Genomic DNA, 27,385 nt, shown 5'->3' with positions numbered 1-27,385 from the left:
AAAAAAAAAAAAAAAAAAAAAAAAATACTCTCGAGTCCCTCTATATATAGAAAGTCGTTGGCAATGCTTGTCGCTTTCAAAGTAATAAGAGGAAAATCCAGCGCTACTGAATATGCAAGAGAAAAAATGAATCTAGGTTAGTTCGATACTCCATCGTATAATTAGGAAGGTCAAACTGAGGGATGATCTACGCGGGAACGTCGGGCGTCGACGTCGACTACAGTCACGATAGGCAAGCATTATATTTTGACTCCAGGGAGACCGAGTCACCTTTTCTCCTAGGTCACACTTTTCTCCGAGAAGGGCTGACCCAATTCCGTGTGTCCGTCGCACGTAAAATTTCCATCGGTAGAACAAATTTTGAAAATCGTCTGCCAACTCACGGATATTAAGCATGATTATTGTGGGAAGCGCGACGATTCAAAGATGGCCATTTTTTTATCTGCCATCATGTAATAATCGATACGAGCAATAAATGGGGAGCAATTAATTTTTTGTATGCACTGTATTAACTCCCAAGCGCTGGACTTCGCAACTGCCAATTGGATTTGACATGACGTCAAGAACAAACCTCGTCAATTAACTGGTTAATTAATGTATTCATTACTTTAACGCTTCAGTCGTTTGCATCTATCGCGATGGAACCAACAGTTTCCCTTGAATTATGTAAATTCTTCATTTAAATTCGTCTATCCGCTCGAGCGTGAGAAACGTTTCTACCTTGTTTCAAAATGTCGTCGAGTTACTACGCTAGTCAGTGTAAATGCTTTTAATTTAATAAGACGCACGGATAATAATTCGTTTGCTCCTTAGAAATTGATGATAATTTTTAACACTGGCATAATCATATTTACCAACACAATGGATTAGCAATTGAATGATTGTCCAAAGGAATAGATCCTAATTTGAAACGCGTAACCATATCTAATAAACGACTAGTAATGAATGAGGATCCGCTTATCAACAATCAAGCATGGCAATACTCAACTACTTCCATAAAGTTTCATTGGTAAATAATATCTCTACGCAACGATCAAGACATAATATTTAACGTGTCACTTGTGTAGAGATAAAATTTTTTTAAATACGATTACTCGCGGCCATGAATCTGAAAACGAATCACAATGACATCAAGGCTGATTGCGACTTATAAGTAAAAATATAGGCAGGCTCGTGTAGTCACATTGAAAACTAAACTTATTGTCAGAACGTGTCCGATAGAGGGTTTCTTTAACTACAGGATTACAACGAGGCTTCTAAGTATATCCTAATATATATTAGATCGACTGGGCGATTCTTAAGACGGTCAAAGTCCAGATCTTTTCTAACCAAAAAGCTGTTACACGAGAAGGGAATAACAATAAGAGAGGATAAAGTGAATAGAAGACATGTGAAAAAATGTAGAAGAAAAAAAACATACGAAAGAAATATGGTTACCGGTTCGTTTGTCACTTATGAAAAAACGTTGACAGGAAAATTGCCACGGATACACGATACGCGCGTGGACTGAAAAATCGATGTAACGACCAATCTAACTGAAATAATCCGGTCACGTATCGATGATATCTCACGTACAATTCGAACAAATTACACCGGAAACTTTTAACCGAAGACTTCGCAGTGGTGACTGAAATTGGCGCGAGTAACGTAACGTTTCTAAACCGCAACGAAACTAATCGTGCTCTCGTTGTGGTGCCTGAAAATGTCTGGTTTTACTCGTAGCCTGATAACGCAAATGATTAGAGGTTCCGCACAGGCCACAGTACCATTGGAGAAATTATCAAGGTCATCAACCGTAATTGTCGTGACCGGGATTCTGGAAATTGATTTTTCCGACGCCACCCGACATATTTCCTGGCGAAGCCATTGAAATGAAACAAAGGAACAACAAAAAACAAAAAGCAATCTGTTTCTATAGCCACTATAGAAAGTGTCTGACTGTTTGTACATACTGAGCCATTTTCTAAAAATATCAAACAGCCATAAAACTGTATCCGGAATTACAGTGCGGACTGAATGTATACACAAAGCCATAATTATATCGTAAATCATGCATCAGCGTGTATATAAATTTAGATATAAAGTTTAGACCTGAATTTACGCGGGTGTCGAAAGATTATTCTTTTGTGTACATATAGTATATATACGTAACTGAAAAGCTAACCCAACTGAAAGAATCCCAGGGTTTTGCCCGGACATTTTGGCACTAACTCCTTGTTATAATGTGTCCAAGAAATTATAAGCAGAGGCCATCCAATATTGTACGCGATAGGTTTATTTTTTTCTTTAAAAAGTTATTGTTATGGATATATTACGGTTTTTGTTATGTATATATACTCACAATATTTCTCCCTCGAGTGACAGAAGGCTTGTAACTCGTGCCAGAGTAGCTCATCTTGAAAGGACGAGTTAACCAGGTCAAACACCTTAGAGCCCTATCGGAGGACACTTTAACATTCGTTCATTTTCACGCGTTACTTCACGACGAACATTTAACACGGATCCTAACTCTTTCACGTAAATATTCCTGGGATTCCGCGGTTATGCGCTCCCGGACGATTCCCGGGATCCATGACAGATGAGGAACACGACTCTGACGGTCGCGGCTCGCATGCGCCAGAGCAGAAGCGAGCAGACGTCGGCCGAACGAACCGTGAACTACTTGTTACACCTTTAGAATGGAAACTCACTGAAAAATAACGCGATGTGTTTTATTCCATAGATTTGGGATAGTTTGGAATAATAAATGCCCGAGCCGTATCTGTAAACCCGAAAATTTTAAACATGGTTATCTCCATGATGGTTATATTCAGACTAAATAATAGATAAAAATTATTCTTGCCTTTATAGCATCACTATTAAATTTCTCGCTGTACTTTATCTTCGTATTGCTTATGAAGAATTCGAATGATAAGTATTCAAAACGTATAACTGAGCTAATCTCCTTCATACGTAATTTTAATTGTTTTACGCGTATGCGATAACAATAGACGCGATAACAATGCTAATAAACGATACCACTGATGAATCATAAAGCTTATCGTTACATTATGGTATACTAAATTTTGCATAAGTCTCATACCCGTAGCTAAAAAAATCAGAATTCGTTAGAAACTCTACGTAAATCGAAGATTTCGGCTGTCTTTCTCGGAAGAAAAGTTTAAGGACAAAACGTATGTGACCTATATTATTCCGTGAAACAGTTGCCCACGCGTTCTTTATAACGCAACGTTTAATTTATAGTTGCAATAAACTCGTCTGAATTCTTAGCGTCTGCCGGCCAATGCCCGATGCTGAATCACGCAGCTTTTCAGATGTAAAAAAAACAACGGCGCTTGCGTTATACGTCTATGTGACTGCTCTGTTTCTCTGTATAAATTTACTGCGTGCTGGCTCTTTCATTCCTTTGTGAAGTAGCATATCCAGCGGCTCGACATACATATCTCTTTGAGTTTCTACTCTAGGAACGTATCAGTGAGTTGCTCGATGATTCAAACAAAACGTCAGTATCGTCAACTTGCGTGCATTCGGTGAATTTCGTGATGCTTCAGTGATTAATGGAGAAGGGACAGCTTTACCTTGAATCTTCGTAATAAGTAACGTGATCGAACGTAGCGTTGTAAATTATCCTTTGGTAATATTGATCTTGTACGTTAGATTTTTTTGAGAAATATTTTAAATAAGACGAGTAGGGTGTGGTGACAGTGCTTATTTATAGATTTTGATAAACATCCCCTCGTGAGTATACTGAGATTCTTTTATTTTCATTTGAAAAGGAATAAAGTGATGATTTCCTTATTCTTACGTAGCATAAGTAGAATAATTCGTTGAGGAATGTATTGCACAATTTTGTTTGCGATACTGACGCCTTATTAATGTCACTACATTCTTAATGGCTGACGTGGACTATAACTAGTAGTTTTCCACCCTTTCCATGTTTTATCATGAACACGCTTCGTTAAATGACACATTATTGGGTATTGAGTTTTACAAACATATTAATACAAGTCTTTTGATTTTTATAAAGAAACACTTTGACGATGTCTCTGTATCCATCTTTGGAGGATATGAAGGTGGATCATATGATGAAGGTAGGGACAAAACTTTGTCTACTTTGAATTTGCATATACATTTTCAAGCGTAGAAACGATCGATGTTAATCCAAAACTTTTTATTTTCAGGCTCAGCTGCATGCTGAATATCAGTATGCGGCTCAATTGCCTAAAGTTGAAGCACCTGCTGAGCCATCTGCTCCATCGTATACGGCTGCTTCTTCTGTACAGCTCTACCCTTTCCTGGGAGATTACATGGGTTTGGAATTGAGCGAAGAAATCATTGCTCAGAATATGCCTGAATATGCAGTTGCTACCAGGCCACCCGTAAGTATGAGAATTTGTGTTGGACGGAGAATCACTATAAATATAAAGATATTTTTATATAGATGGGTATTGAGGTACCGACTGCACAATCTGGACCACTTTATGGAATGGTTGCTCCATTATCAGGACAGTCTCTAGGGTTACAAAGAGCTCAAGTTACTAATGGTATCAGAGAGGTACAGTTGAATCATAGACATGAGTTATGCAGATTTTTTATATAAGTTTATGTTTTAGCTCATATTGTGCAAGGACAAAGATGGTAAAGTGGGCATTAGGGTACACTCTGTTAACAACGGAGTGTTTGTATGTCTAGTGAGTAATGGATCTCCAGCTGCATTGGTTGGATTACGTTTTGGTGATCAAATTCTTGAAATTAATGGAGTGTCTTTGGCTGGATATTCAATGGATAAAGTACACACTCTGCTTCGTAAGGCTCCTGTCAATGGTATCAAAATAGTTATCAGAGACAGGTCAGTTCTATGCTATGTTTTTACTAGCTTTTCTTAATAATGTTGATTGTTTACTTTTTACTGACAGTATTATTTTTGACATTTAGACCATTCGAGCGAACAATAACTATGCACAAAGACAGTCATGGTCACATTGGATTCCAATTCAAAAATGGGAAAATCATAGCATTGGTCAAAGATTCCTCTGCTGCTAGAAATGGACTGCTTACAGATCATCAAATCTTGGAAGTGAATGGAAAGGTTTGTCAATTTCTATATCTCTGAATGATCTTGCTCATTAAATGATTTCTGGCATTGATTTTCTTGACTTGTAATTTTTATAGAACGTAGTGGGCCTCAAAGACAAAGAAATTACTACGGAAATAGATAACGGTGGAGATGTTATTACAATCACTGTCATTCCTTCCTACATATATGACCACATGATTAAGAAGTACGTAATCTTTATGTAATCTAATTTTTGCATGCATATCTAATTCATTAATTTGAGTCACTAAAATATTGAACTATATTTTACAGAATGTCAGGTAGTCTTCTCAAGACGTCAATGGATCATTCGGTACCGAATTTATAAAGAAAGGAATTCGATGTAAATTTTCTCTCAACATTGGTCTACCTAATATTCGTACACTAAAATGCCACCATTACATTTAATCTTTTCTATTTACGATTCAATTATAATAAGTCATCCTGATACAGGACGTCTTGGGTTGGCTTGGATCCAAAGGACGACGTGAACAATTTCGGATAACTGGGATGAAGTGATAAACGAAAAGATGAGATGATAAATTAGAGAGAATGATAAAGGAAAGATGATTGATGTGATCGTAATATTTCATGAATCTATGTGCCAGGTCATAGGATGACCCTTTAATCAAAATTATATTTTCTGGTAGAATATTTTTTTACTCGACGTAAATGTCCTATAGAAAAATTATCAACAGTTTTAAAATTCGTATAATTATCTATCAGTGGTATTCACCTTGATACTTTTTCTCGTTGTTTAAATCTTGATTATTGTGATAACATTATATTTACCGACTGCGTAATTGACGCTTTACGATGCCACAAATAATGAAACGAACAACAAGCATTCTGTATTTTATTATGGAACGTACACACATTAGTACAAGTGTGGACTGGATAGATTTTTTATTGCTTAGTTGCTAGTTTACATAAAGGATCGTGTTTTATATTATTAGATATTTCTACTGTGCCACTATCTTTACTAGAATGTGTTATATCTAGGGTATAAGAAACAAAATGTATATCATATATGTATTTTATAGAATCTATGCTGTATAGCAGCAAATGTCATATCGAGCAAAATATAATTATACCAATTCATGAAATAGTATGATAGTGATTTCTAACAATATTCGACAGCATGATGTACAGTCAACTTTTTCTGATTTCGCGTTTTCTAGACTTGCTTAGTGCGTCCCTGCTATGCGGAGTATACATTTTTTTTCATCTCCACTTGCACAGTCCAGTGAACACTGGACACAGATGACTGGGGTGCGTCGAAAACCTTGCTCCGGATAATGTTAGGACATTGTATCTTTCTTTACCAACGTTATCACGAGAATGATAGAATGATATCAGATTACACTTCATTGGTTCTGAACGTACTGCTGCTCATGATACAAACAGACGAGGTATTGCCACTAGCAGTTCTGCGCATTTGGACGATGACGTCATTGGATCTGCGCGAACCGGACCAAAGTACATTCGCTAGTGGCTATACCTCGTCAGAGAACATATAATAATAAATAATAATAATATAACAAAATAATATAATAATATAATATATATAACATATAATATATATATTTATATATATGATCTCTGACTTCGTCTATTTGTATCATGGTGTGACCAGAGATTTCGAAACGTCCAACCGTTTGCCTCCAATATTTTCGGTTCAGAACGTCTTTGGGTTTCCTTGTTTTCGTTAGATTCTTTTAACGTATTCTGTGTGTTGCGAAAAATTTGTGCTCAAAATGAAAATGCGTTGTGACGCGGCACGTTTGGGTCAGAAGATTGGAGAAGAAGTTATTTTGCTTGGCAAAATAACTCATGTGAGTTTCATAACCATTTCTTGAATATTCAAAAATGATGACTGGTACTACAAAAGAGGTTATTCAATTTTGTAGTATACAGGAATTCTTGATATTTGATAATTTTTTCGTTTGTTTTGTATTAGTTGAGTTCCAGTGGAAAGGAAGCTGTAATAGAAACTACAGATCATGCAAAGATTCATGTAGCCTTTTTGGAACCCATAGATGGTCATCCTGTAGGTTATGTAGAAGTTCATGGCAAAGTTGAAAGTAAAAGCAAAATTCTCTGTGAAAATTTAGTAGAGTTCTCAGATGATGCAGCTGCAGATTTCGGTAAAAGTTCAAACTTCTATAGGATTAATTGATCAATTGGTAACAGTGGTTCAATAATTTTTTAATTCCATATAGATGAAGAACCTTACAATGAGATGGTAGTGACAATGAACTTACTAGGAAATGACAAGTGGGAACCCCCTGGTGATGGTCTCTTCTTCATATAAGGTTAATTTTTTATTTATACACATACTGTGCAGCTTAAAATAATTGTTCATATCATATTAATGTACTGTTTCTTACAAAAATTATAGTAACAGTGTGGTGTGAGCATCACTGGTTATATGATTTGCAACAGGCTTCCTGCTTTAAATGATGCGTCTAATGATGAACAGCGGCATCTACAAGTTGTTACTGGACATTCTGAATGGTGACTGTAATAATAAATGTTTTTGTATTAAATAACAGAATAGTTATTTTCTTTTAAAAAAGAATGAATATTTTTTAAATATTTACCGAAACCAATTGGTAATATGATTAGCATGACCGCCATGTCTACATGTTTGACACCAAGTAAACCAGCTACTGAATTCAGTCAATTTATTATCCTCCTCAGAGCGATTTGTATTACTTGTGCTCGTTTGCAAACCACTTACGGTACCCATGTGCATCAAACAGATTGCACATCTCGGTAGCGGTTTACGACAACTCGGACATGAAGACATCTGCGACATAATTAAAAAATGATATTTATCAGCAAGAAATTGATAAACTCACAACGTGGTTTACCTTCAATTTGTTTGATGTACCACCAAGTCTTCCAAATGGTCCCCTAGCTCGGCTTAAACCTTGCATATACGCAGATATACTTTTCCCACAGAAATTACACGAAATGTAAACTTGTTGGGGTGGTTTTTCATTAGTCGATGTTCTCATTGCAATATCAAAGTGTGCTCTTTGATTCCACATTTTCCAAGCATCCAAAAGTGCCCTGTAACTATCTATCCATACTTGAACTTGATTCTCTTGCAACAGTTTAGGCGGCAGAGCTCTAATCGCTATTAGACTGCAACTTTGAACATCTCCCGTTATTTCTAAATATCTGTTTAGCAATTGAACTCCTTCGATGCTAGCACCTGGAATAGAGCATTAGTAATTAATGGAGTAAATGACACTTTGCATAATGATGTATCTAATTTTTTACCTGTAAGGAGAAAACCTGCCAAGTTTCCTTCTTCGCTCAATTTTTGTGTCAATTTTTTCAAGTATTCATGGAGTTTATTATCAGAAAGAAACATTAATGCAAACGCAACTCTGTCCTCCACAGCCATACCATTTTCATTCTACAGATACATATAAAGTACATGCTTGTATAATTTATAATATTTCTTTCATCATTGTGTTACTTACAAGTACATTTTCGTAGGAATCATTATCAGCCGTCAAAAAGGCAAAAGTTGCTCTAAGATAAGGATCCGAGAGTTGAGATCGGGATTTTAAGCACAGTTCTCTCCACATGCTGTTTCTATCTTCCGAGAAACCAGAAAGAGCCATTGCTACAATATTCAGATTTGTTGCTAGAGACATTTTACTGGCACCTCTATTTAAAATTTCTATTGCCTGTCGTAAGCCGAGATTAAAAACAGAAATGGCTGCTGCTCTTGGGTATGCGCCTTCTCTCTCTAATCTCTCAAGAAACAAATGATTGTAAAGAGCATTCGTCTCCTTATCAAATCGCCAACCACAGAGTTGCAGTGCTTTATCTCTATCCGATGATCTATAATCCAAGGAAACATTAAATTATTATTAAATGCATATTTTATTAGAATTTCAAGTACTTGAATGAATTACCTATATATTTTTGCGGTATGATTCGAACCAATATCCGTCCATGGCCGATGGACCAACTCTGACTTTATAAAGCTATTGGTACTATTTTGCTGTCCGTCAAGTTTTAACACCATCCTATTATACCCAATTCGTTTATGAAACATATTTGAAAAGTTATTATTTGTTGAATCGTGAAATTTTACCTGACTCCAGGATGCTTGTTTTCAGGACTTTGTATCGTATCATCATCTACCAACGAACGACTTAGGTACAACCATTGCCAAAGATTCTTTAAAGTCTCATTTTCTGCTAAATCTCCATTTTGTGACAATTCCGGCTAAAAAATAATATATCTAGAACGAAGCTATTTTTATTCACTTGATAAAACTGTCTTTATCCTTACCAGTAGCCCATACTCTGCATTAGCTCGTGATTTCGTTAAAACTGATATATCATCTAGTGATTTGTAAATATTGTCATTGCTACAAATATATTTAATAGATTTAGATGCGTGATTCCAAGCAAGATATGATCTCGTAGCCCAGTTTACTGTTATTCTTTCAAACACAGTGTAATCCGTAAGACCTGTTTAGGCAACAATGTTTATCACATTAATTTATTTAATAGTTAAGCAACTACTTAATTTAAATGTTTGAACATACCTTGCTGAGATATACCCAGTAATCTATTTACATGTATCGGATGCCATGAAAAACTAGCAGGGCTTGACCATGGTGGTATTACAGTTCTTTCCAAAGCACCTGGTTCTGTATCCTCTCCACCACCACCAATACCACAATGTTGAACATCGTGCAGGTGTAAGGCTCCTGAATCCTTTTGCAATGATCCCAACAAATTGTGTCTTGTCGGACACCACAGAACTTTTGTTACTGGCCTACTCTGTGGTAATGTCAATACAGGCTTTTCGAAATATCGTGTGTCCCAAATAGTGATTTGATTCTCAATGTGAGAAACCAAATGATAGTCATTGTGAGGATCCACGGATAGACTGTACACAGCTTTTGTAGGAGTCGCATTGACAACCTTAACAGCATCTGATTAATAATAAAATAAATAGTATTGATTCTCTTATAAATTTAATAAGTTAATGTTACCTCTGAAGTCTATAATTTTTAAATGTTTATTATTGATTCCAACAACTAGACATCGGGGTTCATTATTAAACCAAGCGAGAGAGTGAGCTGTTTCGGAGATACCAGACTCAGATATAGGTCTTACAGAATCTGATTGACTTGTACTGTGATGGTGTATACGTTCAATATCAAATGGACTCTTGAGAACATCCCAAAGAAGTACTGAATGATCAGTACGATATTTATCTAATCCACATACAATCAGATTTGGATCCACTGGATTCCAAGCTACTGCGTTACACTGCCTTGCGTGTTTGGGTGCTGGTACAAACAATTTTTATTAGTCAGATAATTTAATATTATACAATGACTAATGCTTACCAAGCTCTTTTCCAGTGAGACCAAGGGAGTCGAACGCAGTAGGTCCAAATGTTGTTAAAACAACTTTGCCATTAGCCTGACCGACAGCTAGAAGAATATCTGGTTCTGGCTGGGGATAAATGTCAATACATTTGACGTAATGATGACTGGTGTTTGTAGCAAGAAGATGCGCAATCGTAGAGTCTGAGATTTTAATACCTGTTCAATAATAAGATCGCAGTTTACCAAACCTGTAAACATCAGATAAACTCCGAAAGAAAATACTCACACGACGGTCGAACGGTATCCTTTATTTGGGCTACTTCGTAAAGACATATTTCAGTACCCCACGTAATAAATTTATTCGAGTGTATCGGAGACCACTGAACTTCCAATTTAACACTACTCATTTTGTTTTTTCAAAATTCAAATTAATACACGAAGCACGCGAAATAACACCCAGCTAAATATGTATCAAACCAGACTTTTCTTGACGTACGTCAATCAATATACCTATACGTAAATTACACAAGAAACAGCTACATCTTCGTTAACAAATTAGAAAACTGTATTTTGTAAGATATCCATAATATCAAATAAAAAAACACCACTTTCACCCGACGTCACTCTTCGCTGCTCTTCGCGCAACAATGGTTCACAATGTCAAGATCAAGAAAATTGACTTCGGAAAAAAACATTCTAATTATTCATACGCATGCGTCTCCTCATCTCGTACACACCTGATATTAAATCGTTCAATATCAATGCATTTTCAACAATCACTTCGATTCCATAAATAGTGTCACTATTACTTATTTACTTATTGATAACATTATCAAATCATTATTCTCGCAATTTACATTTTACAGCGATCCTAATCATTTTTTCACAATAGATTAAAAATGTTCGTAGACGCAACAAATGGATATCGATTTCTAGAATTATCAATCCTTTTAATGACAGTTCAAAATTGTGTATCTGTGTAATATAATGAATCTCTGCAGTTCCTTGTAATCATAGTAAATATCGTGCGAAAAAACAATTTGTATGTATAAAAATTGTTGCTGTGTGCTGGGGAACTAGTTCGCTCCTAATAGTGAGCAGGTTAGGTTAGGCTCTACCTGTACACATTCGTAAGCAATCGTAAGATAGTGTACAGCGCCAGTCTCTCAGTGACTAACGTGGTGAAAGATCAAACCAGTGTGTGACGGGTGTACGCTACTCTACAATTCGGCACAATACAGTACGGTACCATCCGGACCTTAGTCATTGTACCATTTTTAAAGGTAATTCGAGTGCATTTTATTGCGTATTTGCTTGTTTTCGATAATCCCTTAGTAACACTTTTATTTGTCGAGTTAAGGATACTCTGCTTAATTACTATGAATATAGAATAGAAAGTGGTAATAGGTGAAAAACATTCATCGACAGGATATATCGGCCGACAGCGCGGCACCGCCTTTTTCATTATTCATACCTTGTATACGCCTTGAATTTTAGCGTTAATTGTTCCCTAGAACTTCGTCTATGATCCGATTGTTAATTGGTTATCATTATTCATTACTCTTTGACGTGATAATCAACGCGTTGAAGGACTGTCATGCGATCCCTTTTATTTTAATGAATTTACTTGGAATCTATGGGTGTACTCATTATTAATTAATGGATTAAAATTTTTTATTTTTTTATCTAGTATTATTGTATTATTCTAGCATAGCTTGCTATTTGCTTCGAACAAAGCTTTTTTTATTTACCACACTTAATCCTCCTTGAGATTTCCCACACTGACAACTTCCCATTCTCTGTTCTTCTGAAGTATTTTAATAGGCAATTTTAACAAGGAGCTTTGGCCAGTAATACTAATTACTACTACTCTCTTAGTGTAACGTGTGACTTCTTGAAAAGTCTTATGTATCTATTATAACTGTATATTGTAACTAACTGTTTATTCTGATATATCCTTTATATTTGTTTTCTATACATATAGATGTGCATTAATTTCTTACCTTTGATTTTCTTTAAGGATAATGTCGAAGAAACCTGGAGCTACTCAAGCCTTACACAAGGTCATTATGGTTGGAAGTGGAGGTGTAGGGAAATCTGCTTTGACTCTACAGTTTATGTATGATGAGGTGTGTGGGTGTTATATCATATTCCTTATAAGTACATGTTTATAGTCTAATCTTAGCATATTATTATTAGTATGACCACTAATAATCTTTTTTAAAATTTTGTGTATTAATCTAATAATATGTGTTATTCAGTTTGTTGAAGATTATGAACCCACAAAGGCTGACTCATATAGGAAGAAGGTTGTTCTTGATGGAGAGGAAGTACAAATAGATATTTTAGATACAGCAGGACAAGAAGATTATGCTGCTATCAGAGATAACTATTTTCGTAGTGGCGAAGGATTTCTCTGTGTATTTTCCATAACAGAAGATGACAGTTTTCAGGCCACGCAGGAATTTAGGTGAGTCTTGTCAAATTTCTTCAATAAAACTTGTTAAATTTTACATCCATTAAAAGAAGGAAATAGTTTCTATACAAATTTTCTTATACAAATTCCTGAATAATTCACCTGTGAATCTTAGAGTATTTAAAAAATATAGAAATTTAAAATCTTGTATGCTCAAATGTATTGAATTATTAATTATATGTGGGTGTTACTGGCAAGCAGGCATCATTTTCTAATCCTTCCATGACAAAAATTACTATAAAACATATGATTGATACACAGGGAACAAATTCTTCGCGTAAAAAACGATGAAAACATTCCCTTCCTTTTGGTGGGGAACAAAAGCGATCTTCAAGAAAAAAGAAAAGTCAGTTTAGCAGATGCACAAGCCAGATCGCAGCAATGGGGTGTGCCTTATGTCGAGACCAGTGCTAAAACGAGAGAGAATGTGGACAAGGTAAGATATCATTTGATCTATCAAAAATTTGTCGTTATTGTAACAACAAAGTGAAGCAATATGGAGCAATTATAGATAATATTATTACAATAATTAACTGCAATTCGAATAATTCACTCGCATGTCACTTAACTGGCTTGACTCTGCACTGTCGCCATATAATTTATTGCTTTGGTAAATCTGTCAGCCATAAATCTCACATGGGCATCTGACACGATCGTAAGCATTACTCGTACATAAAAATAAAGTATTACAGAGCAAAGAAACATTCTGAAATTACATTTGATTTAAGCAGCATCGTGCTCAGGAGCCTTGAGACAAAGCATCACTTGCGCATTTTCAGGTATTTTTCGACTTGATGCGTGAAATAAGGTCGCGCAAGATCGAAGACAAGTCTGCGAGTAATGGCCGTGGAAAGGATCGCGCCAAGAGGAAGAAAAAGAAGTGCATTATCCTCTAGGTTGGCCATTACTGTTTGTTGCATCTTCTTTTTTATTACTCCTAATTTGAGATTCCTCCCTCAGTGCTCTTTTAACGAAGCGTTAAAAAAGATATTGATAAATTATATTTAGCATCCTCAATATTTTATACATGTATGTACAAGCTGGCCCTAATATATTTGTCTTTCTCTCTTTTTTATTAATTTCAAGCACTAAAATAAGCACGCCATTTTATTACTGTAAGACGTCAAAAGATTTCTTTCTCGTTTCTTATCCTTGGATGCTTTTCATTCTTTTACTTTCTTTCATTTTTTTTTTAAATTATTTTTGTTTTTTGAAATTGCTTGCAATCGCTTACGCGGGCTTAGCATGTCTAATAAAATTGTTTACAAGATCCCGAGCAGATTATATCTCCGATGTCCAAAGGGAAGGATCCAAAAAATTATAGAAAGATTATATATGAGGAATCTTAAAACAAATTAATAAGAGTCAGCCCCTCCTCTTACATCGTCGATTGGCGTGGCTCTACGCTCAGAATGAGAGTAAAACATTTTCAGGTATTCTTTGACTTGATGCGCGCAATAGCAGCTCGCAAGGCACGGGAAAACCAGGGCGAGGGGGGCGAAAACAAGAAGAAAGCAAACTGCTGCATTCTACTTTAACAAAAAGATGGAAAACAATAAACAGACAATTATCCGTAGCTTGTAACAGTGCTAAAAGCCACACTGACATTAGATTAATGAATTAAGATGCGTAATGCAAATGGTCTTTTCTAATAGACAACAAATTTGTTCTTACGCTTTACAGTGACACGACGACATTATTCTCCATGTTTAAATTAAATCTTCTCCCATAATATCTTCATTCGCAAGCAGAACCAAATGATTGTATCTTTTTCATCGACCTACTTCAGGTCATTCTTACTTGATACGATTAGTCGGGTTTTAGCTAGAATGTCACGATTAATAACCAGCGTGACTCATAATGGTGCTATTAAGACTCGTCTTTGATAATTAAGACAGTTCCTTGTGCTAATATGTAATGCAACGTTTCTCCCGTTGAAAGACTTGCCGTAAAAGCACGAGAAAAAAATGTTCATCGGAACGTAGATGCTTCTACGATTTTTATACTTCTGCTTGTTGTCCCTATTTAATAGAATTTTTGCATAACGAGAATATCGTCTTGGCCACTGTAAAGCAACGAAGAGCGAAAGAATAATTGTACACGAGTATTTAGCTTAAATGCATTCTAACGTCATCAAGGAGTCTCTTACTCTGTTTTGGTCCAATACGTAAAAGAAAAGAAGAAACATACAAAAAAATTGATGTAATCGCTAAAAAGTCATTTCGTATTAGCGAATCAGAGAGAATCAGTCAAATAATTGAAAAAGTCAAGTCACGTTTACTCAGCGAATTATTCTCGCAATAGCTTATAAACAAAGAGAACCACTGTTTTGCGTTAAGTACTCGTAATCCTACGTTTTCTTTGAGGTATTCTTAACTTGTAAGTTTCTTCACGATTGTACACCAAGTATTACATTTTTGTTTCTAATTGCCACTTATAAAGCAACAAACTTACACCAAGTCCTGTGCGATGATACCCCTTGACGTAACATTGTATCATTTTTCATTGTGGATAAAATAGATTTTCAAAATTCGCTCCCAAACTTATCCCTGTACATTAAAAAGCTATTGACAGTAAAGCAAATCGTCGCTACATGCCAAATAGAAGTTTTTAACTTGAAAATCTAGTTTATTAAAATGATACAATGATTATGTTAGACGGTCGATAGACTTAACGTACTACGATCACCACTTGCATTCAGAATAACAAAGATGAGCCTCCGTGAGGCGCATTTACAATAGAATCAATTCAAATAATGGTCGTTCCATTATCTTTCAGGGTGTCAGGACTCGAAAATTCGTTTTTTAAGACATGGCTAGTAAACTCGTTGAATGACATTGTCCATTTTTTAAAGAGCGAATCAAACGACTGGTTAGTCCAAGTCCTAGGGCACCTACCAAAACCTATTGTTGTATATTAAAGTATCGTTGTCTATGTTTACCAATATGCGTTCGACAGAGAAAGACCGATACTCCAGAGTACAACAGAGAAAGATTTTGGAACTAGTCGTCGTTCGTCGAATGATTTGAGAGGGTCGATGCGATTACAAAGAAGAAGAAGAATAAAAGGGAGAAACGTAGAAAATATAAAGGAGAGCAAAAAATAGCGCAAGATAGTGTTTCGAGATTGATCGTAAGCGAAAGTACACCTCTCGTAGGGACATAGCTAATATGGCTATGTTGGTAACAGCTTCTCTGCAAAGTACGTACATCTGATCGTAATTGGTTTTTATATTTTTCTACTGTCGCAACTGGTACGTGCCTTTTTAAGTGTTACAAATTCTGGAAGCTTTATCGGTTTAAAAGTGTTAGGCCTCTATCCTACTTACGTAACAATGTGTAATCAGATATTTACCTATTACTTCATAAATTCGTATGTTTTCCGAGTGTCTACGTGTGGTTGGAATTTACATGTTTTTAACAAAGCTCTGCCATCTTTTGAGATATGAATTTTCTAGATTATTCGAGCATTGTCCCTGGACAATTAAATTCCATCGATACGAAACTCTAAGAACGTAATACCTACGAGTCATTGATAATTATATTGTATAAAAGAACGAGAAGTCAATCATGCATTGACATGCATCTTACTCGAGTTATTCTTTTTTTTGTCATTAGGAAAATTTTTATCTAGAAAGAATTTTTTCATACGCGTAATTAAATGGCATTTTTTTATAACATCGAAATGCTCCAAGAATCCTTAAGGTCGATAAAACATTTTTTACAAATTTTTATTCTAATTCCAATCATTTGATTTTTGTATATGCATTCCCACGGCTACTTTGAAATACTTTACGCGGCGAACCCCTTAGGAGTGTGATTGATCGTTGAATGAATGAAAGTGCAGTACCAATTTAAAAAAAAAAAAACAGGGCTTGAGAACATTGTAATATAAGTTATGTACGTTTAATACGAATACGAGTATGTTTACGATAATGAAGATCCTTGTTACTATCCTTGACACCGTACTAATAGGATATGTTGAAAATCAAAGTGAGACCAAAATAAAATATTTTACGCGTTCAGCGAGAAACGATTGAGCATTATATATTTATATATAATATATACACATATATAAATATATTTGTGCTATTACGTTTCGGGAAGAATAATAATAATAAAGTCAACGCTTGCGATAAGGATTTTTGGTAATGATCATTGTCCGTCATTGTTTTACAATGCCTCTTTGTTTAATTCCTTAAAGTATAATATATACACTCGTGTTTAACATGACGTAACACTGAAATGGGGAACCGAATTATCTTTTTAACTATCTAGCAAATAAATAGACCATTGTGAAATAGCTTGTAAACGTACCGACTTTCTTGTTTAGAGGAAGTAAGTGCAATGAAGATCGATACAGCGGCGATCTCATACGAGAGTCTTGAACGTAATAACGTTGCAGTCTTGCGTTTGAAATTGTAAAAGATATAATAGGCTCTCTGTTAAGTGTACTCGCAAAGATGACCACAGCCTGTTGGACATTGTCTATTCGAATTAAACCACTCGCTGATGTGGGTAACGTGCCCACCGTGCGTGCATCCTTGACACCAAACGTAGATACCACGTACAACCTGAAGACAACAAATCAATATAACGAGAGGGAAATCATGTTAAGAAAGAAACCAAAAATATATATTGTTGCTCTACCTGGTGGCAGATAGAGCAGAGTGCGTGTCTGGATGTATGACAGCGATCACACAACCATGCAGATCTCTGTAATGGTTTTGTACAAGTCGAACAACATGCATGAATTGTTGTGGACTGTTGATTTAATTGGGAGACCGAAGGCATCCAAGCCAGTTGTATAATCTGTTTGTGAATTTAAAAAAAAAAAGAATAGCTTATTGATATACTCAATTGGTTGGAATTAATTTTATTAAGTCTATGGTTAGTTTGGATACCTGCGTAGCCACTTCCCAGAGCTGAAATCTTCCAAGCATATCTATATATTCGAGTAGCCAATGTTCCTGCGTAGCCATTTCTATATTGAGAATTTTCCGTCTGTCCCCGAGAGCAATTAGGATTGAGACTGATGTTTGAATGTCTCTTATGGCTGCGTGATGTCTTAGTGCCTCTTCTATCAAATGAGTTGGGTCCCAAAATACTGGTTTTGGAATTGCTGTTACTATCAGTTGACATGGTTGATCTTCGACGGTAATGGCACCTGTGTCATCATTTATGTCTGGTGAATGATTAGGGAATTGTTCTGGCGGTGGTGATCTGTCCTGTATTTCGTGTCTTAAAGGAAACGCTTCTTTTGGTAGAGTCCAGTCGTTATCGTTATTAATAATATTGTGCATGTACGCGTTGGTATACTCCATTGTCATTGGCTCGAGCTCTCCCTCTCCGAAAAAGAAATCACCCTTTGGTTGCCGTTTGCTTCCCGAGAACGAGCGCCTGTAACTACAATGTTTAACAAAACAGTAAGGATTGTTCCTTACGGTCTGGCAAGGTTCGCGAAATTACCCGGACGGAATAGGTCCGATAAAATGGTGATTTTCCGGGGTTTCATCGGTTTCAGTTTCATCATCACCTCCGCTTATCACGCCTGGTGCTTCTCCTTGGAGAGACTTTACATCGTTCTCGTGGCCTTGGAAAGAAGTGCATATTAATTAACCAAGTTGCTCAATACTTGTGGACTGTTTATGCAAAGAATATACCTACCCGTATTTGTCTGTTCTGCATTTGGTCCAATAGCCATCTGTGACAAATTTAACGTGTTCACTGCATCTTCCTTAGACACTGTCGGTGGAGTAGTTAGAATGTTACCCAAAGAATCCGTATACAGTGTTTTTGTTATACTCCAAACAGTACTAATCTAATTTAAAAAATGGGGAATAAATCTTATAATTACGTATGTCCTTTTAACGAGCATTCAAAGAACCTACATCATTCCGACCGGCTTTGCTAGCCACAACTGCATTGTGATCACAAATTTCATTTAGTTTACCACTCAACAAATAACCTTCGGCACAGGCTTTAAACCATTTGGGTTCCTGCGGTGTGGTTACAGTAAATCTGTGCATCATACTAAATGCCATATAAAATGTGTCATTACTCGTTGGCATTTTCCTATGAGAAAATTGGCAAATGTATTAACGAATTTCTTTATTTTTATATAATAGGTTTTCGCCTTACCTTGGATATATGAGCTGCTTTCGCACCGAAGACGTTGGAGCGTTTACATTGACTTTACACGCATAAGCGATATCGCCTTTAGCGTTAAGAGCAATACCTTGCGGATTGGCTTTACTTGCTGGTCTCGTAGCATCTTTGAATACATGATGGTACAAGTTACAATCCTAAATTGATAGTTATATAAATTCGTAACTTAAGGAGTACAGTTTGGTTGATAAAATTGTAGTAATAAATTTGCGCACTCTACTGGTTGATAAGAATGATTGAGGATCGCCACGCCATGCAACTCCAGTTGGCACATCTTTATGCTCATTAAAACTGGCAAATGGAATGTATGGTCTCCGGATATCCCATACGTTAATACTGCAATCCACAACAAGAGCACAACTAGCTATATGATACTTTCTTTGCGGTCTCCATTTTATACGACCCACTGAAGCAATGGTATGAATCGTATAGTCGCAACTTGGCTTTGCTGTCAGATCCCAAACCTTCATAACATCGTATTGTTTAGATTAAAGTATCGCAGACCTTGAAATACTTATGTTCGTTAGGTACCTTTATGGTTTTGTCCCTGGAGGCTGTTGCAAGCCATGTAGCTTCAGGATGCCAGTCACAGGCAAATATCGGACCACTGTGAGCTGTAAAATGTTGAAAGTAACGATCAGGACGTCGTAAGTCCCATTGTTGTACATGTCCATTTTCTGACACAGCTGCAAATGTGTGTTGTTGATGGGGAGAAAATTGTACGTCTCTTACAGATTCTGTATTGCTGTGAAATATATATGTTATAGTAAGTACAGGAGAGGGTGTACACTATCGGTAATCTTTATTACCTATAGAATGTTTTTGTAGCTTCTTTGGTACGTAAGTCAAAACATTTCATAGTACCATCTTGAGAACCAGAAATTAACCACATGGGTTCTGTCATGTGAAAGCTTACTTTATTCACTGTTCGTTTATGATCAACAAAAACATGCTCCTGTTTGGATCTAGATGGTCTATTTAAATTCCATACAACTACTGCACCGTTAGTAGCAGCAGTTGCTAAAATATGATCTAGAAGAAACAATATCATTTTTAGTATAGCAGAGTACATAGTGACAGGTATGAAAGTTAATTGAGATTAATGTATAGAAGTTCCTCTCACCATCGGTGAGGTTCCATGCAACGTCGTTGCACGAAAAATTCAAATTTAGATTTTTTCCTACTCTGAGGTTGCATACTTCCTCAAACCTGTCCTCTAGCAATGCAAATATCTTGAATACTATAAAAAAATATTGAGATTGTTATATGACAATAAGATTTTTTTTAAATGGAAAGATCAAAATTTGAGTAAAAATACGTACCATTACGTCCAGCTATTACTACTTGACTATTATCTTTATTGAGGGCCAAAGCATTAGCAGGGCCTTCCTGAGTAATAAATACCGTCTTGGACGTCATGATGTTAATTTATTTTTATCACATGTTATTCGACATTGGTTAGCCACTTCTAGGTTATATCAAGTCAATGCAAGTTACCGTTCTATCAATAATACTGGCATTGCAGTTGTTCAATAAAAATCGTGCAAAATCATGAACACAATGTCCCACGTAAAGTTACGTTATGTTACTGTGAGAACAAAAATCCGGCCTACCGGCCGGATAACACATTTTTAACTAAAGATAAACTTCAATGAGAAGTTATAACAGAGACGACTACGCAGATTGCCGACAAGCTGAATTTCATCAGATATGAGTAGGGAGATGCACAACGCTACGGTTTTAGGTGATACCAAAAGTATGGCGCTAAATCGTAGCGGCGAGTCTTGAAGTATGATTTTGTGATCATCGCCTCCGTCGACAATGCGAATCCTGTCAAAGTCGAGCTAAACGTAACACGAATGTGCAGTGGCGGGCAAAGGTTCTCCGCTACTCACCACTAGTTCCCAAAGCAACCCTTAGAACGAGACCGGGAACTATAGAACTTCTCAAGAACTATTGAAAAAGCTTATTGTTGAAACATATTTAAGACATTTTTAAGAACGTGTGGTGACAACTTGACTCCCGTGTAGCACCTCAATTGTTGAAAAATGTTTCATCACTTGAGAACACTTGGCCCTTTATGAGGGCGTAAAGCCACAAAGAAATAAGAAGAAGAAGGAAGAGAGAAGAAGAAACAAATTAGTTGCACAGAAATATTGAAAATTCGAAACATTGAGTAAAGCTTTCCGAATGCTACTAAATATTATTGGATCTTGATTTACTTTCAAAATTTAAAATTAAGGCTAAATCAAAATCTCGCACAATATACGGAATAGATAAAAATTGAATTGAAATTGTAAAATGTCAAAACTAAATTACGCTCAAATTGAAATATTAATAAATTAATTGTTTGGAATATTAAAATAATCGTATGTTGCGAAATAATTGATAACTTTGTAAACACATGTTATAATTTATTATCATTTGCATACTGGATACAGTGACCTGCACAATCAGTTACAGTTTAACGAAAAATATTGGTATATCAGCATTTCTTTGTTTAAATCGTTCTTTTGGGAGGATTTATCATTTTTCAAAATATATATACTCTTCTTCGCAGCTACCTAGGACACAAACGGTACTATTTAATGGCGAATTTCGTTATTTTAATTTAATCCACTCTCCTTTATAAGTTAGTTCATTGTGTCGTGTGCGTACTCGGTTGATCTCATTTAAATATGGTTAAATACGGTAATACAGAGTAAAATCGTTAATAGCCTGCATATTAATATCTCACTCGTTCTTCTCGCCATTTTTTTAGCGTTGGCAAAAATAATAAATACACATTTCATAAGCTTTCAAATTCTGGATTTCATCACTTATTTTACGTTGGGTCTAGTCTATACTTCTTTCTCGAGTACTTCATTAATTTTTACAAGATGGTCATTGGTTACCGTAACATTTGACCATTTTGAGTTCATTGAAATTCGTAGCAGATTCTTCAACTACTTGCGTCACGACTGTAACGAGATTGATTATTTATCATTGATACTCATTATCTACACGTCGCGGAAAAAAGAGAAAAAATAATGTCCTAGTCGTGCGTCAACTGCATCCCGCCATTTTTTCTTCGTTTATTCCTCTTCATTTACTTCTCCACCTTTTCTTCTTCTTCATCTATCGTCAAAACTGGCAGGTGTTGATATTTCTTTCTTCAAATACTGATCTCGTACAGCGATTACATTAATTGTACGTACACTTGTATTACAGTTACGATCATTAGCACATCGTGAGATATTTTCGAAGGAGCCAAAATACTTTTCTGGCCTGATACAGCTTATTTACTTTTTTTGTTGCGAATATTCGATTGGAACGTCCGGTGAATATTGGACGAAACTCAATCGTTTATCCTGTCTTCCTTTCTATATTTATATATATATTTTTTTTACGAGTACAATACTACGCTAAATCATTACATTCATTGTTTTCGAGTTGCACGCTCATACATAAAATTGTGACGCAACTTATCGCAAGTAATAAAAATCGTCCTTAATCTTTTAGTCATACTGGAAATGTTTATGAAATCTGACCACTCTTGCATTTTTGAAATATCAATTCTTCTCATAGCGTTTTAGACAGTTTCACTCGTCTCCATTACAGGGTTAGGCGTTCTCTTTTTAAAGAAATTTTCAAACAAGTCAAAAAAAAATAGCTAAATTCACGGGAGGGACAAGTTTTGGTTAAATGTGACTGGAATGTTGCTGTCCCGAACAAGAGTCATCAGTTTTCACGATCAGCGTAAAATATTGTTCGTAATATAACTTTTATCCAAGGCAAATACGTTTCCCGGCTAGAATTTTCATTTTATGCAATAGTATGCTGAGTTATCTCGTTACCTTGTCGCATTATCGCGTGTCTCTCAAATTACGTAGATATTCCTGACAAAAGTTCTATTGCGCAATGAACTTTATACAGTGCGGATTCGACGAAAGGACCACCATTGTGCGTATACATGAAATTTCGTCCGTAACCATAGGAAATGTCGGCGTCGTCAAAATCTAATCACAATTATTTTTCATACACAATATTAATCATTGACCAAGGCTCGATTCCTTCACCACGAGCCATTATCTAGACGCGATTAACACGTCAGATACATTTTGAAGATTAACGAAGCTTACGTATTGAGCTGCATCGGAGAAATCGGACCTAACCAAGTATGTGCGTCTGCTGCGACGAAGAAACAAATTTAGCACGCACTTTGAACTGATAGATTACAAAATTCAATATACGGGTCATGTAAAGATCAATCTAGGATACGCACTGTGCGTATTACTTTTTGAATGAATCAAAGCAGACGCTTAGACGATTAATCGGACAGAACGACTGTACAAAATTCTTTACGTATCCTCGAGCGATCTTTTCCATGATCAAATAGACATTTTACATTTGAATTAATGACACAACCATACTTTTTGCGCAACAAGGAAATGTTATTGTCGTACAAATAAAAGAAAGCAGTGCAGGCATGCACCCAGTTGAATTAAATAAATAAATAGCTCAAGTGTTCGTTTAAGTGTCCTTGCGTCAAAACTAACAAAATGATTCATCTTGCTTATCGTTTATAGCGTCGCAGCATGAATTCCTTCATATCAAAGTCGATTATGAGAGAAGTCGTACCTTTTATAATTTTAATATCTCATTCACGGACAGATATCTTGGCTAACGCCTTCTGTATGTTTACTTTTGGACAGACGTACAGTTATTATTCTGAACGTGATCGTTATTCGATTTGCACTTTTAACGATTTATATAATAAACTAAAATTGATTACATTCTGGACCGGTAGGCATTTATACATGCTTCTTTCGCGCGGCGGTCTTGCGTTGACATACAATAATTATTCTGTTTTCGTTTTCGTTTACATACTTGACAAACATTACAATACTTTGTCATATCGTTATATATATCATATACATATATATATATATAATTATAATTTTTGTCATATATATATATATAATTTATATATTTTCACAATTAAATACTAATGTAGGCCATGGCATTGTTTTCTTATCGTTTAAGAGGGCCTGATTTTGTCACGAATATTTATTAGAAAGAACTTTTTCCGCTGAGTGATTTTTTTTCTTGTTTCTCAAACTTAAATCGTCGTATAGGATCTCACTGACAATTGCACTTAATGGATCACATGCTCCCAGTTGTGAATAATTTGCGTGTGATACTTGTGAACGAAAGCTTTAAGAATATATAAGGAAAATTGAGAGATTGTTAGAAATAATGATAAATAATAAATATATAGTTAGCATCAGACCCTCGTTTTTCTGCCAAATTCGAATATGAAAGACAATATTGTCTTACGTTAAATATTTTATTCCTGATTCAGAATAAGATTCATTAGGCAACGTATTGCCTAATGTATTTTCAGCTAATCGAGCTCAAGATTATTAAAATTGATATTTAAGTAACATTGAGTAATCAGAATGCAAATAAAAATCAAGGGAGATGCTATTGTATCTAGCGAGTATAGTGACGCTGTAAATTATGGTAAATATAAGAATTTAAGGTATTATTGTTAAAAAAAATATTTATACATAATATATATATGTATTCCATACTTAACGTCGGATGCGTATTATTAATTACTAAAATATATTTGGCGTATGAATAAAAATCAGTGCAGCGTAAACAATCGAAACCATGCGTGCAATAAAAATAGGACAGGGAAAAAAAAGGAAAATACTTAATTAAAAGTTATTGTAACAAATGAAAGACGTATCGAGTAAGCAGCCGTTATACAAAATCATTATAGTCATTTGATGACAAAGATTAATGTCGAGGAGCCAGGAGGCTTCTCAAACTTACGATTTACGGAATAAAAAACGATCAATTCCATATTATGTTTTTTTAATGGTAGAAAATTGATGTGTACGCGTGTACTTAGGGATGTCAATTCGGTTTATCGGTGGAATGATCCATTTTTTTCTCTTGGAATTTTGAGGCGCATAGGACTGGTGGATTTATATAAATTTTTGTTCAGTTCCCGTTAAAATTGATTCCAACAAATTGCTGGAAATGTTGTTTATCGTTAATGGGGATTGAAGATCCACACAGCTCTATGGAAGAATCATAAGAAACGATTGATGATGACGATTGTTTTTAATGACTCGATTTCATAATTGGCTGTTTCCGTACTTCGGTAGACAACGGTCACGATGTTAGTTATTATAGTCATTCGAAAAGGGACAAAATGGGCGGTAGTGCATCGACAGATAAATCAACTGACCACGATACGATGTCTACTGCTTTACGCTTCTGATCTTCAACATTCGCGGTGCCATTGATTTACATTTATCACAGCTAGAGGAATCAACAACACGTGTCGCGGCGATCGTGAATTACGATTGTTTCGGCGACCCTGATTTATATTTTTGAGATCGCAGCCCTTTATTTCTTTAATTACTTCTTTACCTTGCTCTTTGTTTTTTCTTTTTCTTTTATTTAATCGCTTCTGTCTCTCTTCCTTAGTTAATCCTTATGTACGCCTCTTTCGTTTTCCTTCCCTTGTGGTATTCCTGAACGTGCTAGCCAGTCTGGTCAGACACTTCCTGCACGAGCAACGACGTTGCCACTTGGTCGTTGGACCCAAGATTTGAATTTTCATTGCATTTTCAACATGTAGTCAACATCAATATCGAATTAATTATTTCGATAATGCAACTTTTAAGCCTTCGTTTCAACTTGGAACTTCGTTTCTTATGACTCTACGAAATTCATCAAGCTTAGAGAAGATTGCACTTGCCCGAGCGCCTTCTTTTCCGCCGATTCTTCTCCAATTCTGCTGGAGGCTGATTTCTAATAATGCGCACAACCTGCAAACGGTATAAGTACTATGATTGCTGTTTGGATCACTGGATAAATTTGATAAGTAATTTGATAAAAATCTTACCTCGTGAAATGCAGCATCTACATTTAATGGCGGATCTTTTGCGGATGTTTCTATATAAGGTATGCCCAAGCGATGTGCCAGTTCTCTGCCTTGTTCTTCGCTGACCTTTCTCAGGTGCACCAAGTCCACTTTATTGGCAACTAACAGCATCGGATACACATCTCTGTCCTTAACTCTAAGGATCTGAGTATAGAAATTGATGATATTCTCATAAGATTGTTTGTCAGTGACAGAGTAGACTAACAAAAATCCATCTCCTTTTCGCATGTACTGCTCGCGCATTGCACTGAATTCCTCCTGTCCAGCTGTGTCGAGCACTATAAAAGTAAATTTAGAGTCTCAGTTTTCCTTGATTTTTCAATGTAACGAGTCTTAAGAATTGTTACATACCATCCAAGATGCACCATTGCTTATCGACCTCTGTGTGCTGAATATAGCTATCTTCAATGGTCGGATCATAATCAGTGACAAATAATTTTTGAAAGAACTGTATCGTAAGGGCACTCTTTCCAACACCTCCATCTCCGACGACGACCAACTTAAAGGTCATGAGGTTGTCATTATTAGGGGGTCGTGTCATTCCGCTTCTGGCTCCCCCACCCCCACCCCCGCCACTCTGCCTACGTCTGCCTATTCTGCCAACCCTTCTGAGACCTCCTAGTCCTTGCCAATCCTCGTACTGCCTCCTTGGTATTCTACTTTTCTGTAGAAGTTCTCTACTCTGAAACAAAGGTAAGCCATCGTATACAGAATCTTATATGAATTATCACCCTGCAATTATATGATCAACATAATAATATAAATTGATCAGTACAACATCACTAAGCAATAGCAATAAGTATTGATCAATATGAATAAACAAAAGATTCAAAATACTAATGAACAATTCAACGGTTTACAGAGCTTTTGGGCACAATTATCAATTCTTCACAAAACGGGCGTGCATCACAAATGCTTGTCATTGGGTTCGAATAAGGTTTATAAACATCCCAAAATATCGTGAATCCCTAAGAAGAGTATCAGAAAGCTTGTAATCGAATGTTAAAGAAACAAAATGAATAAAGTCAAAGCTGCTACTTACCTTACATGATTTGCCACTCCTGTCTGAAACTTGCTACGGCTGCTAGCTACCAATCGGCCACAGTCGGCTGTCGCCGTTATGTTCTAGATCGTTGTATAGGTGACATGTGTATGCTGTGCGTCTGTTCTTCGACGCGTGCGTGAGATGCGTGCAAGAGTTCGTTAATTGCGTCCGGCTGATTCGCCCTCGCGCAACTCTCTTCGTCTTTTTCCTTTGCCCGTTGTAAGATGGCAGCTGCAGCCTGATTCTCGACATTGTTGTATCGGTAAGGAATCATCGACGTGA

At 36.0% G+C, this 27,385-nt stretch overlaps 7 protein-coding genes across 19 annotated transcripts in view; 3 read left to right on the top strand and 4 right to left on the bottom strand.

The window, feature by feature from the left end:
• Positions 1 to 2,924, bottom strand: part of LOC107274288 (putative uncharacterized protein DDB_G0283051) — an 11,435-nt gene extending 8,511 nt beyond the window's left edge. For 3 of the 4 annotated variants that reach the window (XM_025091562.1, XM_015753290.2, XM_025091565.1), the window contains exon 1: positions 2,342 to 2,924. The gene's annotated coding sequence lies outside the window, so the exon portion shown is untranslated. Of the gene's footprint in view, positions 1 to 1,437; positions 1,812 to 2,341 lie in introns of those variants that run through there. The other variant, XM_025091563.1, reaches the window with a different exon arrangement.
• A 141-nt stretch (positions 2,925 to 3,065) lies between these two features.
• On the top strand, positions 3,066 to 6,201 carry LOC107274285 (syntenin-1). 3 transcript variants are annotated; one of them, XM_015753285.2, is made up of 8 exons: positions 3,066 to 3,173; positions 4,028 to 4,091; positions 4,182 to 4,379; positions 4,442 to 4,555; positions 4,614 to 4,849; positions 4,936 to 5,089; positions 5,173 to 5,282; positions 5,369 to 6,201. In XM_015753285.2, the coding sequence occupies exons 2-8, from the start codon at positions 4,041 to 4,043 to the stop codon at positions 5,421 to 5,423; spliced, it is 918 nt and encodes a 305-aa protein (XP_015608771.1). In that variant the 5' UTR covers positions 3,066 to 3,173; positions 4,028 to 4,040; the 3' UTR covers positions 5,424 to 6,201. The 3 variants fall into 3 exon arrangements, with proteins under 3 accessions (XP_015608771.1, XP_015608770.1, XP_015608769.1); XM_015753284.2 differs by lacking the exon at positions 3,066 to 3,173 and adding an exon at positions 3,219 to 3,474; XM_015753283.2 differs by lacking the exon at positions 3,066 to 3,173 and adding an exon at positions 3,220 to 3,738.
• A 149-nt stretch (positions 6,202 to 6,350) lies between these two features.
• On the top strand, positions 6,351 to 7,647 carry LOC107274287 (replication protein A 14 kDa subunit). Its single transcript, XM_015753289.2, has 4 exons — positions 6,351 to 6,930; positions 7,056 to 7,242; positions 7,318 to 7,410; positions 7,497 to 7,647. The coding sequence occupies exons 1-3, from the start codon at positions 6,853 to 6,855 to the stop codon at positions 7,407 to 7,409; spliced, it is 357 nt and encodes a 118-aa protein (XP_015608775.1). The 5' UTR covers positions 6,351 to 6,852; the 3' UTR covers position 7,410; positions 7,497 to 7,647.
• LOC107274283 (GATOR complex protein MIOS-B) lies at positions 7,393 to 11,228 on the bottom strand. Its single transcript, XM_015753279.2, has 12 exons — positions 10,756 to 11,228; positions 10,488 to 10,685; positions 10,128 to 10,427; positions 9,675 to 10,067; positions 9,416 to 9,597; positions 9,216 to 9,349; positions 9,034 to 9,147; positions 8,593 to 8,959; positions 8,387 to 8,525; positions 7,972 to 8,318; positions 7,699 to 7,907; positions 7,393 to 7,616 (listed from the first exon to the last, which is right to left on the bottom strand). The coding sequence occupies exons 1-12, from the start codon at positions 10,874 to 10,876 to the stop codon at positions 7,523 to 7,525; spliced, it is 2,598 nt and encodes an 865-aa protein (XP_015608765.1). The 5' UTR covers positions 10,877 to 11,228; the 3' UTR covers positions 7,393 to 7,522.
• Positions 11,229 to 11,481: 253 nt separating this feature from the next.
• LOC107274286 (ras-related protein Ral-a) lies at positions 11,482 to 19,200 on the top strand. 5 transcript variants are annotated; one of them, XM_015753287.2, is made up of 6 exons: positions 11,482 to 11,752; positions 12,490 to 12,598; positions 12,731 to 12,939; positions 13,207 to 13,381; positions 13,725 to 13,841; positions 19,073 to 19,200. In XM_015753287.2, the coding sequence occupies exons 2-5, from the start codon at positions 12,494 to 12,496 to the stop codon at positions 13,839 to 13,841; spliced, it is 606 nt and encodes a 201-aa protein (XP_015608773.1). In that variant the 5' UTR covers positions 11,482 to 11,752; positions 12,490 to 12,493; the 3' UTR covers positions 19,073 to 19,200. The 5 variants fall into 5 exon arrangements, with proteins under 5 accessions (XP_015608773.1, XP_015608772.1, XP_015608774.1 ...); XM_015753286.2 differs by lacking the exon at positions 19,073 to 19,200 and adding an exon at positions 14,379 to 14,514; XM_015753288.1 differs by lacking the exons at positions 13,725 to 13,841; positions 19,073 to 19,200 and adding an exon at positions 14,379 to 16,880.
• Positions 17,110 to 21,287, bottom strand: LOC107274284 (GATOR complex protein WDR24). 2 transcript variants are annotated; one of them, XM_015753281.2, is made up of 12 exons: positions 20,435 to 21,287; positions 20,236 to 20,352; positions 19,922 to 20,144; positions 19,644 to 19,857; positions 19,328 to 19,576; positions 19,086 to 19,249; positions 18,836 to 19,019; positions 18,612 to 18,765; positions 18,414 to 18,537; positions 17,849 to 18,344; positions 17,595 to 17,756; positions 17,110 to 17,518 (listed from the first exon to the last, which is right to left on the bottom strand). In XM_015753281.2, the coding sequence occupies exons 1-12, from the start codon at positions 20,529 to 20,531 to the stop codon at positions 17,390 to 17,392; spliced, it is 2,313 nt and encodes a 770-aa protein (XP_015608767.1). In that variant the 5' UTR covers positions 20,532 to 21,287; the 3' UTR covers positions 17,110 to 17,389. The 2 variants fall into 2 exon arrangements, with proteins under 2 accessions (XP_015608767.1, XP_015608766.1); XM_015753280.2 differs by having other exon boundaries at positions 17,849 to 18,350; positions 20,435 to 21,280.
• Positions 21,288 to 21,505: 218 nt separating this feature from the next.
• LOC107274302 (ras-related protein M-Ras) lies at positions 21,506 to 27,253 on the bottom strand. 3 transcript variants are annotated; one of them, XM_015753313.2, is made up of 4 exons: positions 27,101 to 27,253; positions 26,410 to 26,740; positions 26,020 to 26,336; positions 21,506 to 25,942 (listed from the first exon to the last, which is right to left on the bottom strand). In XM_015753313.2, the coding sequence occupies exons 2-4, from the start codon at positions 26,597 to 26,599 to the stop codon at positions 25,853 to 25,855; spliced, it is 597 nt and encodes a 198-aa protein (XP_015608799.1). In that variant the 5' UTR covers positions 26,600 to 26,740; positions 27,101 to 27,253; the 3' UTR covers positions 21,506 to 25,852. The 3 variants fall into 3 exon arrangements, with proteins under 3 accessions (XP_015608799.1, XP_024947328.1, XP_015608800.1); XM_025091560.1 differs by having other exon boundaries at positions 27,106 to 27,245; XM_015753314.2 differs by having other exon boundaries at positions 26,410 to 26,735; positions 27,101 to 27,235.
• Positions 27,254 to 27,385: the final 132 nt, after the last annotated feature.

The sequence above is a fragment of the Cephus cinctus genome, unplaced genomic scaffold, assembly GCF_000341935.2.
Source record: "Cephus cinctus unplaced genomic scaffold, Ccin1 Ccin1_scaffold2608, whole genome shotgun sequence".
Lineage (NCBI taxonomy): Eukaryota > Metazoa > Arthropoda > Insecta > Hymenoptera > Cephidae > Cephus > Cephus cinctus.
This window is presented reverse-complemented; position numbering and strand designations above follow the sequence as displayed.

Excerpts from the sequence above, each read along its gene's own strand:
- LOC107274285 (XM_015753285.2), top strand. The coding sequence starts at position 4,041 with ATGTCTCTGTATCCATCTTTGGAGGATATGAAGGTGGATCATATGATG. Across the intron at positions 4,092-4,181 it reads AGGTGGATCATATGATGAAG|GCTCAGCTGCATGCTGAATA; the intron begins GTAGGGACAAAA and ends TTTTATTTTCAG. Across the intron at positions 5,090-5,172 it reads TCTTGGAAGTGAATGGAAAG|AACGTAGTGGGCCTCAAAGA; the intron begins GTTTGTCAATTT and ends TAATTTTTATAG.
- LOC107274287 (XM_015753289.2), top strand. The coding sequence starts at position 6,853 with ATGAAAATGCGTTGTGACGCGGCACGTTTGGGTCAGAAGATTGGAGAA. Across the intron at positions 6,931-7,055 it reads TGCTTGGCAAAATAACTCAT|TTGAGTTCCAGTGGAAAGGA; the intron begins GTGAGTTTCATA and ends GTTTTGTATTAG. Across the intron at positions 7,243-7,317 it reads TGATGCAGCTGCAGATTTCG|ATGAAGAACCTTACAATGAG; the intron begins GTAAAAGTTCAA and ends AATTCCATATAG.
- LOC107274283 (XM_015753279.2), bottom strand. The coding sequence starts at position 10,876 with ATGAGTAGTGTTAAATTGGAAGTTCAGTGGTCTCCGATACACTCGAAT. Across the intron at positions 9,598-9,674 it reads ACTGGGTATATCTCAGCAAG|GTCTTACGGATTACACTGTG; the intron begins GTATGTTCAAAC and ends TTGCCTAAACAG. Across the intron at positions 9,350-9,415 it reads ATGCAGAGTATGGGCTACTG|CCGGAATTGTCACAAAATGG; the intron begins GTAAGGATAAAG and ends ATTATTTTTTAG.
- LOC107274286 (XM_015753287.2), top strand. The coding sequence starts at position 12,494 with ATGTCGAAGAAACCTGGAGCTACTCAAGCCTTACACAAGGTCATTATG. Across the intron at positions 12,599-12,730 it reads TACAGTTTATGTATGATGAG|TTTGTTGAAGATTATGAACC; the intron begins GTGTGTGGGTGT and ends TGTGTTATTCAG. Across the intron at positions 13,382-13,724 it reads CGAGAGAGAATGTGGACAAG|GTATTTTTCGACTTGATGCG; the intron begins GTAAGATATCAT and ends GCGCATTTTCAG.
- LOC107274284 (XM_015753280.2), bottom strand. The coding sequence starts at position 20,531 with ATGACGTCCAAGACGGTATTTATTACTCAGGAAGGCCCTGCTAATGCT. Across the intron at positions 20,353-20,434 it reads AGTAATAGCTGGACGTAATG|TATTCAAGATATTTGCATTG; the intron begins GTACGTATTTTT and ends ATTTTTTTATAG. Across the intron at positions 17,757-17,848 it reads TCTGGGAAGTGGCTACGCAG|ATTATACAACTGGCTTGGAT; the intron begins GTATCCAAACTA and ends ATTCACAAACAG.
- LOC107274302 (XM_015753313.2), bottom strand. The coding sequence starts at position 26,599 with ATGACACGACCCCCTAATAATGACAACCTCATGACCTTTAAGTTGGTC. Across the intron at positions 26,337-26,409 it reads GCAATGGTGCATCTTGGATG|TGCTCGACACAGCTGGACAG; the intron begins GTATGTAACAAT and ends TTACTTTTATAG. Across the intron at positions 25,943-26,019 it reads TAGATGCTGCATTTCACGAG|GTTGTGCGCATTATTAGAAA; the intron begins GTAAGATTTTTA and ends TACCGTTTGCAG.